We start from the raw sequence: 12,785 nt of genomic DNA, 5'->3' as shown, positions 1-12,785 counted from the left end.
ATAGATACAATGGATTGGGGAAAATATATACAATTCCACAGGAAGAAACAACACGTGTACAATAAAAAGAAGGCATTGTAATGCTATTTTTCACAGAAAGGGAACAATAATCAGAATGGGTGGCTGATAAACGACACTGCAGATTACTCACGTCACCGACCGAATAAAATCAACAAACTATCATCATTGTGACTCATCGCTGTGTAACGATCGGATCAAAAAATTTACTCACGAGTCCAAAGTCAACAAAAAAATAATTTTGTTCTGTTATTCACAAGTACCAGCATATATCCCTAAAGGGTCACAGGATCAAAGGGCATCAATTGTCATGTAATCATAACACTGGGCGTCATCTGTTGATCATTGCTCCCTCGAGATAGCAAGTGAACATCGACACATTGTCTCCTAGAAATACATTCCACTTGCATCTACGCTCCACCTTTCTGTTTCCAATAGCAACTAGATTGGTTTGAGGAGCCCAAAAATAGAGAGCACTTCTCAACAATCTTCCATTATACTACTTGCTCAAGATGATGTTCCCTCGCCAGGCTCTCGGATTTGGATGGAAGTTCTCGACAGGCTTGCTTCAAGTTCATTCAATTCATCAATGTCCAAGTCATCATCAACATCGATATCTTCGTCATCGGGCTCCTCAACCTCCTTGCCATTTGAAGTTGATGAACTTGGACCTGCATCCTGACTTTTCTTGCTCTGTCACGTGGGAGGCAAAATATATATTAGAATAGATCTACAGAGAAAACAGATATTGTGCAAGTTTGAAAACCAGCCTTCGTATAGATATATTATCAAAGCATCTGTCAAATTCCAAGCTAAAACATGCAACCATTCAGCAGGTATGAAAGCAGTTCACCATTAACTAGGAATTAGGTAACAAGGATAACTTCACAAAAAAAAAGTTAACAAGGATAAGAAAAAGAAATTAGATAGCAAAAGTTCCTTTTCCAGAATACGTATTTCAATTCATTAAGCTGACATAATTGTGATATGAGATCCATGACTTGATCATCTTTCCTATTTAATGGTTGATTCCATCTTTCCTATTTAATGGTTGATTCCAGGCCTATGTATTTCTTCTCAGCATAAAGGAGGATAAGAGATATAGCTTGTGAAAATCATCACAGTAGTAAGACATCCTATCTGAGATTAATATCAGGTGTGAGAAAAATAAATCTCTGTGCAGTCCATACAATATGTGCAGAATAAGATGCTGGATTACTCCTTTGATTCTTAAATGCATCCAAAAATTATCTACCCAACTTCTAAATGAATATAGACAAATAAATGGCCACCTGTGGATTTGCCACATGGCGAAGGAGGGAAACTTCCAAGGCTCAGCTAGGACCAAGGCACTAAGTCTACATCTGAACCAGCAACATCCACTTTATGTTTTGGACATTTTGGAGGTCAAGATAATACATGGATATAGGATGGATATGGTAAATCATGTGAGGACCAAGAAAGGTTTGTTTCTTGAGTAGTTCAACCTACTCATTCTTGTGTTCCTCCGTTAAGATACACAACATGTCCATGATAATTTCAGCGGAAACCAACATGACATATACCACTTTGCTTCCGATTGGGTGGGCGGTGGGATAATTTGTGTTTCATGAGCATGGGCTGGGCCAGGACCAGGTGCCTAGGTCTTCTTCACAGTCAAATTCTTGAATTACTAACTTATCAGCACTTACCTGGATCACAGGACCAGGTGCCTATCAGCACTTTGACCATGCCTACTAAACATGGAACAAATATCATCAAAGGAAGGGAAATTTACCGATTCTTCGTTGGCCTCAGACTCTTCCTCTCTCTCATAAACTTCATATGCTTCCGCATCATCAACGAACACACTCGCATCAGCCATGAACAACTCACGACCACTGGAAACAAGTACAGCAACATTTAGTACATCGAGAAGGGCAGAAAACAATTAACTAAAGAAAAGGAGGTTACCTCATGCGATCATTCTTAGCCCTTTCTGCCTTCAAGGCAGCTTGGCCAGCTTCTCTTTCTTCTGCCTTCTTCCTCTTCCATTCCATGAACAATTCCGTGGTCATAGGAGTGGTAGACTTTGTCTTTTTGCGCTGTGAAACCAGCACAGCAAGACAATATGTAATCACAGTGTTAAAGGAATACAATTACACAAAAGAAATGGGGGGAACAGGAACTTCACAGTTCCAGAGAAATGATGCCTATTACAGTTCATTTACCTGATCTTCAATCTCATCTTCAATAGATAACTTTTCACTCTCTTCCTCCAGTAAGGCCTTCATTTGGGATTTTAGTACATATCCAGGCGGAAGGGCATGCCTGTAGTGGCAATCTTTACCACCATTTGGGCAAACCCAAAACCAGCCGTACTGTTTCTTCTCCACAGCATCAAGAAAGTACTTGCAGACCTGCACAGAACAAACAAATTACCAAAAGTGCTTTCTATTTAACAACAGTTTGCAGACTGAGTACACAAGGCACTAGTGTAAATGAATTGCCAACTGATGACAAAAAGAAACAGTTGTAATACCACGTTTCTAGAAAAAACAAAGAACATCATATAAAGAAACAAAACTCTGATTATGAAAGCTATAGCCCAGTCACAATAAAAACTGGAACACTAGTTCCAATGTGCCTTTACATCAGAATATCATAGCATGGTAAATCTTTTCAAAATTGCACTCATGAAAAATATATTCAGTGCATATACATTTGCATTCAGTTAGTCAGCATACAAAAGTTCACAGATTCATAAGATTTTCTGCCAAATGGCAATTCACTACTATAACCTCTTAGTAGGATTTTATAACATGTTAAGTCACTTAATTATGATTTCAACTCATGAATGTTTCAGACATAATAATCAAGATGGATAACAACAATTCTAGCAAGTCTAAAACTTGATAAATGTAGATATTAGCATGACATGCAAAGGAACATAGAAGGGGATGCATCATTGGACAGAAAAGAATTACAGACGGACAGCAAAATAGGCTCAGAGTAGTGCGTACAATATCAGTAGGCTTGTTCTGCTGATACTCTGTTTTCTTCGATTCAACAACCTTCTCGAGAGTTTCCTGATCCCAGTCCTCCATGGTTTCTAGCCATAACAAAATAGCATAAGAATTTATACAAAACCAATTTGAATTGAAGAAGGTGGTAGTCTAATCATGTTTGGTCCAATACCTGCATCACGCTTGTCTGTGTAGATATCAATCTTTTCACCCTTCCTCTGGACATTTAGGTCATGTGAGAACTTGCACTTAAAACCCTTCTGGCACTGGCCAACCTTGAAGAACTCGCACAATATTGACTTGGGATCAACACCTGCAGAACATATTTTGAGGCATCAACATTTGTCAGACTGTGCACCAACATAGCAGCCACAACATGTAAAACACTAAAACTCGCAGTTGCAACCATCCTAAATAACTTGCTATGTATTATGTCCACCCTACAGGGCGTGAAAGAGCTCTAAGGTGTTGGGATTTCACAATGCACAACTTACACTAAACAAAAATTAAGCAAACCTTGTCAAACAATCACGCTAACATTGTGCAGACCACTTTTGATAATAAAAGTGACATCAAAAGGAACTGTGTGTATCATTCATTTCATCCACATGTAAACCGAAACGAACTATACAGCATATATATGATGGGACAACTCAAGACGCCTAAGTGCAAGGAGAAGATGCCTTACCAACTGGGACCTTGGGCTGGCTGACGGCGACCTTGAACAGATCATTAAGCTCCTTCTCGCGCGCCTTCTCCTCCTCCTTCTTTTTCTGCACACAAACATCCACATCCACATCAAAGAAAAGAAGAAACATCAAGAGAGCTAGGCAATCGGAGGAAGAAGCGACGGAAGCGCTCTCGATCTGAGCGTTCTCTGGTACCTTGGCGGCAGTCTTGGTCGGGTCGGGCTTGGGCTGGACGGCCTGGTGCAGGGACTGGACGTACTTCTGGACGTTCTTGCTCTTGTTCTTGTTCTTGAGCCCGAAGGTCTTGTCCTCCACGACCTTCTGCTTCTTCGCCAGCTCCGCCTTCGACGGGGCGGCCTTCTTCGGCGGCATCCTGCCCCGCGGCTCCGATTCCCGCTGTCGCGAAGGCCGGGTTGGGTTCGGGAGCGGGCGGCGGGAGGAGGAAGCGGCGGCGAGGGGAGGAGAGGAGGGTTTCGTGGGTTTGGGGGCTGCTTGTGAGGAAGGGGATGGCGGAGGCGAGGAGGAAGTTTCTAGAGATGGTGGAGGTCACGTGGCGATGTGAGGAAGCGGGGGTATCCTGGTAAGGGATTTGGGCCTTCGGAGGAGAGGAGTATTACCGTGGTGTTTCTCCACTTAAAAAAAAATCCTTCACTCAGTATCACAACCGTTGGTTCCCTAGAGAGGCACGGATCGCAAAGCAGGAACCAGCACGGCCAAACCCTAGACTGCAAAGCCGCCGCATATAAATTTTCGTCGCCTCCCCTGTTCTCCCCTCTCTTGCAGCCGCCGCCGCTCCCAGCCCGTGCTCCGCTCCTCCTCGCCGCCGCCGCCGCCGCACCTCCGCCGCGAAAGCGCTTCGGAACACTTCCGTCAACATGGGGTAGCTCACTCTCTCCTATTCGCCCTCTTGTGATCTCTTCGTGTCACTGTCGGTTTTCTGGTCTTGGCGATTATGAATCCAGTGTGGTTTGGTGTGTCTGCACCTGGTAGCGTGATGCGTTCTTGCCCTGGTATCCAGAATACTACGTGATTTTTTATGCTTTGTTGCGGATTTTATCCCTGTCTGACTGTTTTATTGAGAATTAGTTTATTAAGTCAGATAAAACCAAGCTTATTGACGGTCCAGTGCTGATCAGATTCAAAAACGTCAGTGCTAAACATACTCATAAGCGATAATAATTCGTTGCTGCCTTGTAGCGATATCTTTCTTGATCCGGTTAGTTGGATCTAGGAAGTTATGCGTGGTAGCATACACTTCATTCCGAACATTTCACGAAGTCGTCGTTGGTGCCGTGAAACATTTTGAAGAGTTCAATCCATCCAAGAGCCAACCATTAGGCAATTCCAGTAAAAATTTGGTAGTGGTGCTCTTTTAAGTGTCGTGCTCTGAAGAATTATTCTATTGTACAGTGAGGCGATAGAACTTCAAGTCTCTTTATTAAAACTGTTATTTGTTGGTAATTGGTTATAGATAAATGTGGCAGTGTCTGGTGTTGTATGCTTAGATACAACTTTTTGGCTCATTTCAAGCTATGCCAACTGTTACTTTATTCGGATGTTGTGATTTGGAATTTTGACCATGGCTTTTTTCTGTTATTGATTATTCTAACTGTTATGCATTAACTTGATTGACCCTAATAAATGCTTTTTGCTAGCATATTGCTATTGGGCATTTCGCTTGGATGGACTGTCAATTGTACCATGGTAGTATTTTTGTGATTGTGCTGTCTGTTTTAGCTGTGAATATTCATGTTTAAGTTGTCTTATACAGGAAGACACGTGGTATGGGAGCTGGGCGCAAGCTCAAGACCCACCGCAGGAACCAGAGGTGGGCTGACAAAGCATACAAGAAGAGCCATTTGGGCAATGAGTGGAAGAAACCCTTTGCTGGGTCATCTCATGCCAAGGGCATCGTTCTGGAGAAGATGTAAGCATATGCTGAAACTTTGTTATTTTTGACACTTCACTTTGAATGCAACTGAGCAAATGACACTGATTCAACTGCAGTGGTATTGAGGCCAAACAGCCGAACTCTGCTATCCGTAAGTGTGCTCGTGTTCAGCTTGTGAAGAATGGCAAGAAGATTGCTGCTTTCGTGCCAAATGATGGTTGCTTGAACTATATCGAGGAAAATGTATTCTTCATCCAGAGCTCTTTAAGTTTGAATGCTTATCTCAAAACCTATGGTGCATCAGAAATATGACTGTCTTTCCTCGTGTCTCTGTCCAGGACGAGGTGTTGATTGCTGGATTTGGTCGGAAGGGTCACGCCGTGGGAGATATTCCCGGTGTACGATTCAAGGTCGTCAAGGTCTCGGGTGTGTCTCTGCTTGCCCTTTTCAAGGAGAAGAAGGAGAAGCCAAGGTCTTAAATTGCTCTCGACACTATCAGCAAGCATGGAGTAGAAAATTTGAAGGCTTTAGATGTTTAAGAATGGCTGCTTGCTATGTTTACAGCGCACTCTTGCTGTTGTTAACCTAAGATTCTATTGGTGAAAACTTCCCGTCAGACTTTTCTTCTGTTAAGAGAATAGTACTATCATGAGTTTTGTTCACCGAGAATGTTTAGTCCCCTTGCCTTTTTTGGGCAGAATCATATCTGGTTTTTGCGATTCATGTCTGATTATTTTTCATTGAGGTTACATTGCTCCCTGTGTCGGTACCCCAGGACTGGGGTACCCCCTCTTGCTGTGTCTAGGCAAGGATCTTGTAGTTATCCTTAACTACATCCAAACAATCGGACCCCTGCGGTCCGGAGTCCTGTTCTCCCAGCAGCGGCCCGGACCGTTCCACAGTTGGGAAAGGTCCGGAGACACCACGTGTCCCGGAGGAGGCAGGAACTCGTGCGCGAGCAGCCGAGGCTCCGGACCTCCCACGGGGTCCCGGACCCCCTGCATAATAACCGGACCCCTCACTAAGGGAAGAGATCGACGCCCCGCGTCGGGGTGGTCCGGGGCCGCCACGTGTCTGCAAGACATGGCCGTTTGAGTTTCCATACCAACGTTCACCCACCATTGCATTTATTGCGGTAGGTGAACGTCTGCATTGATATAGCAGAAGCTGAGGCGTTTCATTGACCAAGGGATACTATTGATCGCGTATTACCAAGGCAGTGGAGCCGCTGGCGCCGCCCATACTGCGTCTGCCAGATGGATGCAACGGCTCAGCTTCGCCCATTATGACGCTACATAATAGCCTCAGCAGGCCACGCCGCAAGCTACGCTACTCCAACGGGCGCCTAGCTGACGGGACAAGAAAAGACCCCCCTGAGTCAGAGGAGCAGCAGTACGCATATCGGAGGAAAGATTCGCTACCACTGTAGCCACAGTCACGTTGGGCCCACCTGTCGGGGCACCAACGTCCTATGTATCCGCTCCCCCTTGATCTATAAAAGGAGGGGGCGCCGCTAGAAAACCTCAGGCTGGGCAAGAGCCAAGGCCAGCAGAGGATAGGTTCAGACACACCACCAAGAACAATACATCTCCCAGTGGACGTAGGGTATTACGCTCCGGCGGCCCGAACCACTCTAAATCGTGTGTTCTTGAGTCCTTGTCTCAGCGTAGATCCAGCCCCGTCGCCTAGTACTTCCCCGAGTACTCCCTCACTGGGAATAGGCGGGTGCGTTCCGCCACCCGGCTGTAGGTACCCCTAGAACCCCCACAACACCCTGGTTCTTGGCGCAATTCTGTTCTGTTGACGTGGTGCTTAGGATGTGTTAAAACAATGTATGGGATGCAATGGTGATTTCGCAATAAGGAAAAATGTACTGGTGCTCATACTTTTCCTGTTGATGGGGTGCTTATGGTGTGGTAAAACAATGTCTTGGATGCAATTGTGATTTTGCTACAAGGAAAAATGCTCGGCTCCTTGTGGCTCTAGCTGTAACAATTTTTGTTCAACTTGTTGAATTCTACTAATGATTGGATTGTTATATATGGTTATCTTTAAAGCTATACATATGTTTAGATGCAAGTGACAGCTTATAACACCACTCCTGAAATTTAACATTAAAGCAATCCTGGAAAATTGGGGCGTGCTAGGTTGCAACCATGTTAGATTCGAAGAATATATGAAACCCAAGATTCGAAGAATATGAAACCCAACTTGAATTTCCACGTTGAGGGGCAGCCAAGAAAGTGTGTGAATTGGAGAAAGTACTCAAATCATTGAAATTAAGTACAAGTTTTGTTATGGCACCTCATCCGTGGAACATTTGGTTAGAGAAATGAGGCGATCCATCATAGTCTCGCTGCTAACAATTTTGTATGGTTTTGGGAGTAGAATAAACTGATCCATCACAATATCATCCTTCACAAATACACAGTTAAAGTCTACATTAACGAGGAATTGATTCATCCCACTAAAATCAATGGATAGCTGACCATTCCATTCTAGATAAGTTGATTCCTCATTAGGCATTTGGCTGATTGGTTCCATACTTCCATAGACCTTTACTCCTACTCAAATTTGCTATATTTAAGTTGAGAGTTAAGGAAATAGTCTTGTATTTAGTACGGCAAGTCTTTTTAATTGTTGTGTGGTTTAAATCTCTCAATGAAAATTATTCAGACAAAATCTCTCGACGAAAATTGACATGTTGAAATAGATTTATATTCCAACCCTGGTAAGAAAACAAGATATGGCAATCCAAAGTTTTCTCATTTTTCTTTAAAAAATTAAAAATAATTGAAAATAAAAAAAAACTGTATTGCATCTAGCCCCGCGGGTCCATGGGCAGATCTAGGGGGGCACCGGCCCAGGGCCCACTCCCCTCCTTGTCCCTATTTGCAGCTGACGAACGGCCCGGATACCCCGGCCTCCTCCATCGCACCCACCCAGACCGCCTCCTCTTCTCCAGCGTCCGATCACCATTCCCCTCCTCTCCTCCTCTCTCCGCGGCCACCTCCTCTCTCTCTCCTCCCTTCTCCCTTCTCTCTCCTCCCCGCCTCGCCTCCCCGCGCGCGCGTTTTTATAAGGTACGTACGGCGCGTCGACACGCTGCCCGCCCGCCACCTGCCGATTCCCGGCGGCGCCTCTGAGCTCTGACGCGATCGATGCCGTGTGGCTTCGTCTTGGTGGATCTAGGGTTTCGGCGGAGGCGCCCGGTCCCCGGCGATGGCGGACGACGGCGGGAGCCACGAGGGCGGCGGCGGCGGCGGCGGCGTCCGGGAGCAGGACCGGTTCCTGCCCATCGCCAACATCAGCCGCATCATGAAGAAGGCCGTCCCGGCTAACGGCAAGATCGCGAAGGACGCCAAGGAGACCCTGCAGGAGTGCGTCTCCGAGTTCATCTCCTTCGTCACCAGCGAGTGAGTTGACACGGCCCGGTAGCGTAGCCCCTCGGCCTCGGATCAGGTTGGCTTCTCGCCCTTTTCTTCTGGGATGATTCTGATTTGTGCGCTGGCGGCGCCGGTGGGTGCGTGCAGGGCCAGCGACAAGTGCCAGAAGGAGAAGCGCAAGACCATCAACGGCGACGATCTGCTGTGGGCGATGGCTACGCTCGGATTCGAGGAGTACGTCGAGCCCCTCAAGATGTACCTACATAAGTACAGAGAGGTCAGTCAGTGATGCTCCTGCTCGCTGTTGTGTAGATGTGGATCTTCTTCAATGTCTTTTCTTTTTTTTTAATGTTTTTGTGCATCTGTCTCATGACGCTTCTCTGTGCTCCTTGCATATTCTCTTTGGGGACCGGCTGGTGACTGCAGATGGAGGTATCTGGTCTTCATACGCTTATTAATTTCTCCATCATAGCAGCACTTGTTTGCCTTTGCTTCCGCTGAACTGTGTAGTCTACTGTCTACACAACCTATTCAGGTTCTGGTTATTGAGCTATAACCCCTTAGAAAATATTTGGCAGTTGGCAGGAAATGCGCATAACTAGCTTTGAGGAATGCATAATAGCAAACATTACACCTGAACAGGACTGGATATATCCTTATTGTGGTTAGTTTGCAGCCTAGGAAAGGTACCTGATGGTTTGTATGCCATCTAGTAAGGTACCTGATGGTTTGTAGATGCTAGTTCTGAGAAACATTGCATAGATGATCTATTTGTTTTTGGTAATAGCCTATTCTTTGTTGGGCTACCAAAGCTTCTTTGCTGTGGTTGCTGTGAGCAATTTAGAACTTTCATGTAATATTTGCACATCAAAGATGCAATGTAATACTGATCACAATTTTTTGCTAAATTCTGGTAGGGTGATAGTAAGTTGTCTACAAAGGCTGGTGAGGGCTCTGTAAAGAAGGATGCAATTAGTCCCCATGGTGGTACCAGTAGCTCAAGTAACCAGGTTAGCATTTTTAACTTGTATCGATCTCCTCCCAGTTATTCCCGAAACTGACCTAATCATGTCACCTGCAGTTGGTTCAACATGGAGTTTACAACCAAGGGATGGGCTATATGCAACCACAGGTAATTTACCATCCTTTCACTTGTCAGTAAACACTGCTAGTAAATAGCTGATACTAAACCTGGCACAAAATTTTAAACGTCGCATTATTTCACTGACAATTTTTTCCATGTACACACTCAGTACTATAATGGGGATACCTAAAGGGGAAAAACTGAAGACAGCAGCAATTTATGGTAATCTTATTGCCCCTGTGCATTTTTCTTTTCATGACATACGCAAATTTTCTATTCTCTTTTGAAATCTGTATTTGTTTAACAATGGAACCTAAAGATGCATCTTTTCAGCTCTAAAGCAGAAAATTCTCTTTATGCCCTATGCATAAATCCTCATTTTCTTTGATCTGACTGACTGTTGCTTCTGTCTCTTTCTCCAGTGGTTATCCATCATCTAGGGAAGTCGCTGCATTGCTTCTATGTTTATTGGCAGAAAATTGAAGGCACCTAAAAAGGGTGTTCAACTTTTGCTAGGGCTGCCTCTCAGATGTAAATTGGCTTCCTTGAGAATAGTTCGCCTATATGGTTTAGCGCTTGCTTTTGTCTGTATATTCAGAATGATTTGACCGTTGCTATTTTGGCAGCCTTTTACATTCACAGATCTGTATTGTGGAGCATAAATATAATGTAGTAGTCCTAGGAGCAAATAATGGTGATTACCATACAGGTCTGCTATCAGCCTATGCTCGTTTTCTGGAACCTAAATCCTGCTATGTTTGCCCCTCCGATCAGAATGTGAGGGTTGCCTGAATCCTAGTTGATGCGGCCGTGAGTTCTGTGACGTGTGTTGCAGGGCTGCTATAAGCATTTCCACTGAGGGCACTGGGTGTTTACGTGCTCCTACAATTTAGGTCTACCGTGCTACCAACGCCTCTAAAAGTGAATAGAATTTTCCAAGAAAGATATATAAAGGAATATATCATATGCTCATCTATGTCCAATCAATTTTGAGCTTCAACAGAATATTGTGCAAGGAGAAACAGAAAAGGGAGAAATCAGCACAAGAATATTTGTGAGTTGAACTGTTCATTCCTAAGCAGCAACTCTGTACTATTCATATGTTATTTCACTTTTTTCCCCTCCTTGCACAAATTTTAGGCAGCGTATGAGGTGCAAACCAACTTCTCTGTGCAAACTATGAAAACTTCAATCTGAGTCACTAGATTAACATCCAAGGGGAATGAGAGATTGAGCAATTTTACAATCTGGACCCGCTTTTGGACTGGATAATCACACTTGTCGCAGGATTTCTCCAGCCGGGTGGCGGATTGCACCCGCCTAATCCTAAGTGCAGGATGAGCTTGGGGACAGCCAAGGAATGCTCGATCTAGAGGCGTACGAACACGAAAAGCACACAAGGATTTAGAGTGGTTCGGGCCGCCGGAGCGTAATACCCTACATCCACTGTGAGTTGTATTGCCAGAGCTTAGAGAGTGCTGTATGAGAGCTTGCTAGAGCCCTGGGCTTGAGCGAGAGTGTGGAGGAGGAGAGAGACCTGGAAGAAGTCCCGAGAACTTGTGTCTGTGTGAACTTGTCTTTCTACCGTGTGTGCTCTCCCTTTTATAAGCCCAAGGGGAGCAGTACACTGAGCGGGACCCCGACAGGTGGGTCCGGCGATGTATTATAAACTAGACTTCGACCTTCAATGTCTCAGATTCGGAGATCTTGTCGTCGGCCTCCGTGCGTGGCTTCTGACTAGGGATGGTCTTGAGCTGTCCTGTTGGAGTAGAGTCTAGCCTTTGCAGCCGCGCGTCGAGGTCATGATGAAGCGCCGAACTACTGACTCAGTCCGCTGTAGCAGCGTGCACTGTTGCTCTAGTTAGTAACTGGTCATCATGACTCGTCGCCCACGCGCGCGGCGCTGAGACACTGCTACATGCCTCGGTAACAGACGAGCCGCCTTGGAAATAGGCGGACTTACCGTGTTGTCATGTCACGCCTGTCCAGCGAGAGGGCATCCGATGCCCTGCTCTGGCAGCGCACGCCTCAACCACCAGCATTTAATGCGGCAGGAAGGCTGGCTTCAGGCAGAAGACTCACGCCTGTGGGACACGTGGCGGCACCGGACCCGAGGGTCGGCGGCCGCGCCCTCAGGGGGACGTGGCGGCTCCGGACCCCTGCCCGAGCGGGCAGCAGAGGTCCGCGCCTGTGGGACACATGGCGGCACCGGACCCGGGGGGTCGGCAGCCGCGCCCACAGGGGCACGTGGCGGCTCCGGACCCCTGCCCGAGCGGGGAGCGGAGATCCTGAGGCTTGATGACTCAGGCCTCCTGGAGGTCCGGCTTCCACTTGTAGAGGCCCAGGTCCGGCCCGCGGAGGTTCGGGAACTGTCCGCGGGGGTCCGGACTCGTGGTCTGTGGTTGCCGCTCCTGAGCGCCTTCGTCCTTGTCTTGTAGGAGAGGGCACCCTTGTCTAAGTGTACCGACAACACTTTTGCAAATCCTCCCTCCCACCTCTCTGCACCCCTCCCCTTGGATGTCTATCTGATGATCCAGATTGAAGTTTCTATAATTTGCACGGAGAGATTGTTTTGCACCTGATATGTTCATAGACTCATAGGCAAGGGCGGATCTTAGCGGGGGCTGTAGCCCCCCCCCCCCCCCCCCCCCCCACCCACACACTCATCCACGTATGAAGAAGAGGAAGGAAACGGGGAAGAAGGTAGGGCGA

General features: G+C 46.2%; 3 protein-coding genes across 6 annotated transcripts; 2 read left to right on the top strand and 1 right to left on the bottom strand.

Moving 5' to 3' along the window:
- Window positions 1–202: 202 nt before the first annotated feature.
- LOC120708564 (zinc finger CCCH domain-containing protein 11) lies at window positions 203–4,263 on the bottom strand. Of its 2 annotated transcripts, XM_039993876.1 has the most exons (8): window positions 3,908–4,263; window positions 3,712–3,796; window positions 3,196–3,336; window positions 3,021–3,109; window positions 2,229–2,417; window positions 1,972–2,102; window positions 1,796–1,898; window positions 203–711 (listed from the first exon to the last, which is right to left on the bottom strand). In XM_039993876.1, the coding sequence occupies exons 1-8, from the start codon at window positions 4,082–4,084 to the stop codon at window positions 526–528; spliced, it is 1,101 nt and encodes a 366-aa protein (XP_039849810.1). In that variant the 5' UTR covers window positions 4,085–4,263; the 3' UTR covers window positions 203–525. The 2 variants fall into 2 exon arrangements, with proteins under 2 accessions (XP_039849810.1, XP_039849809.1); XM_039993875.1 differs by having other exon boundaries at window positions 3,712–4,117.
- On the top strand, window positions 3,824–6,343 carry LOC120708565 (40S ribosomal protein S23). The gene is made up of 4 exons (XM_039993877.1): window positions 3,824–4,592; window positions 5,484–5,639; window positions 5,720–5,846; window positions 5,942–6,343. The coding sequence occupies exons 1-4, from the start codon at window positions 4,588–4,590 to the stop codon at window positions 6,080–6,082; spliced, it is 429 nt and encodes a 142-aa protein (XP_039849811.1). The 5' UTR covers window positions 3,824–4,587; the 3' UTR covers window positions 6,083–6,343.
- Window positions 6,344–8,532: 2,189 nt separating this feature from the next.
- LOC120708563 (nuclear transcription factor Y subunit B-3-like) lies at window positions 8,533–10,796 on the top strand. Of its 3 annotated transcripts, none has more exons than XM_039993874.1 (8): window positions 8,533–8,686; window positions 8,796–9,019; window positions 9,137–9,266; window positions 9,416–9,421; window positions 9,907–9,999; window positions 10,071–10,121; window positions 10,257–10,295; window positions 10,496–10,796. In XM_039993874.1, the coding sequence occupies exons 2-7, from the start codon at window positions 8,826–8,828 to the stop codon at window positions 10,275–10,277; spliced, it is 495 nt and encodes a 164-aa protein (XP_039849808.1). In that variant the 5' UTR covers window positions 8,533–8,686; window positions 8,796–8,825; the 3' UTR covers window positions 10,278–10,295; window positions 10,496–10,796. The 3 variants fall into 3 exon arrangements, with proteins under 3 accessions (XP_039849808.1, XP_039849806.1, XP_039849807.1); XM_039993872.1 differs by having other exon boundaries at window positions 8,535–8,686; window positions 10,243–10,295; XM_039993873.1 differs by lacking the exon at window positions 8,533–8,686 and having other exon boundaries at window positions 8,732–9,019; window positions 10,243–10,295.
- The last annotated feature ends 1,989 nt before the right edge of the window (window positions 10,797–12,785 follow it).

This window comes from Panicum virgatum, chromosome 5K (assembly GCF_016808335.1).
Source record: "Panicum virgatum strain AP13 chromosome 5K, P.virgatum_v5, whole genome shotgun sequence".
Lineage (NCBI taxonomy): Eukaryota > Viridiplantae > Streptophyta > Magnoliopsida > Poales > Poaceae > Panicum > Panicum virgatum.
Note: the sequence above shows the minus strand (reverse complement) of the source record. Positions and strands in the feature narration are given on the sequence as shown.

Bases quoted from the DNA above. Each gene is read 5' to 3' on its own strand.
- LOC120708564 (XM_039993875.1), bottom strand. From the start codon at position 4,084: ATGCCGCCGAAGAAGGCCGCCCCGTCGAAGGCGGAGCTGGCGAAGAAG. The intron at 2,418-3,020 runs GTACGCACTACT...TGTTCTGTGCAG, and splicing joins AGAACAAGCCTACTGATATT to GTCTGCAAGTACTTTCTTGA. The intron at 2,103-2,228 runs GTAAATGAACTG...CTGGTTTCACAG, and splicing joins AAGATGAGATTGAAGATCAG to CGCAAAAAGACAAAGTCTAC.
- LOC120708565 (XM_039993877.1), top strand. The intron at 5,640-5,719 runs GTAAGCATATGC...ATTCAACTGCAG, and splicing joins GGCATCGTTCTGGAGAAGAT to TGGTATTGAGGCCAAACAGC. The intron at 5,847-5,941 runs GTATTCTTCATC...GTCTCTGTCCAG, and splicing joins TGAACTATATCGAGGAAAAT to GACGAGGTGTTGATTGCTGG.
- LOC120708563 (XM_039993874.1), top strand. From the start codon at position 8,826: ATGGCGGACGACGGCGGGAGCCACGAGGGCGGCGGCGGCGGCGGCGGC. The intron at 9,020-9,136 runs GTGAGTTGACAC...GGGTGCGTGCAG, and splicing joins ATCTCCTTCGTCACCAGCGA to GGCCAGCGACAAGTGCCAGA. The intron at 10,122-10,256 runs GTAATTTACCAT...CTATAATGGGGA, and splicing joins TGGGCTATATGCAACCACAG to TACCTAAAGGGGAAAAACTG.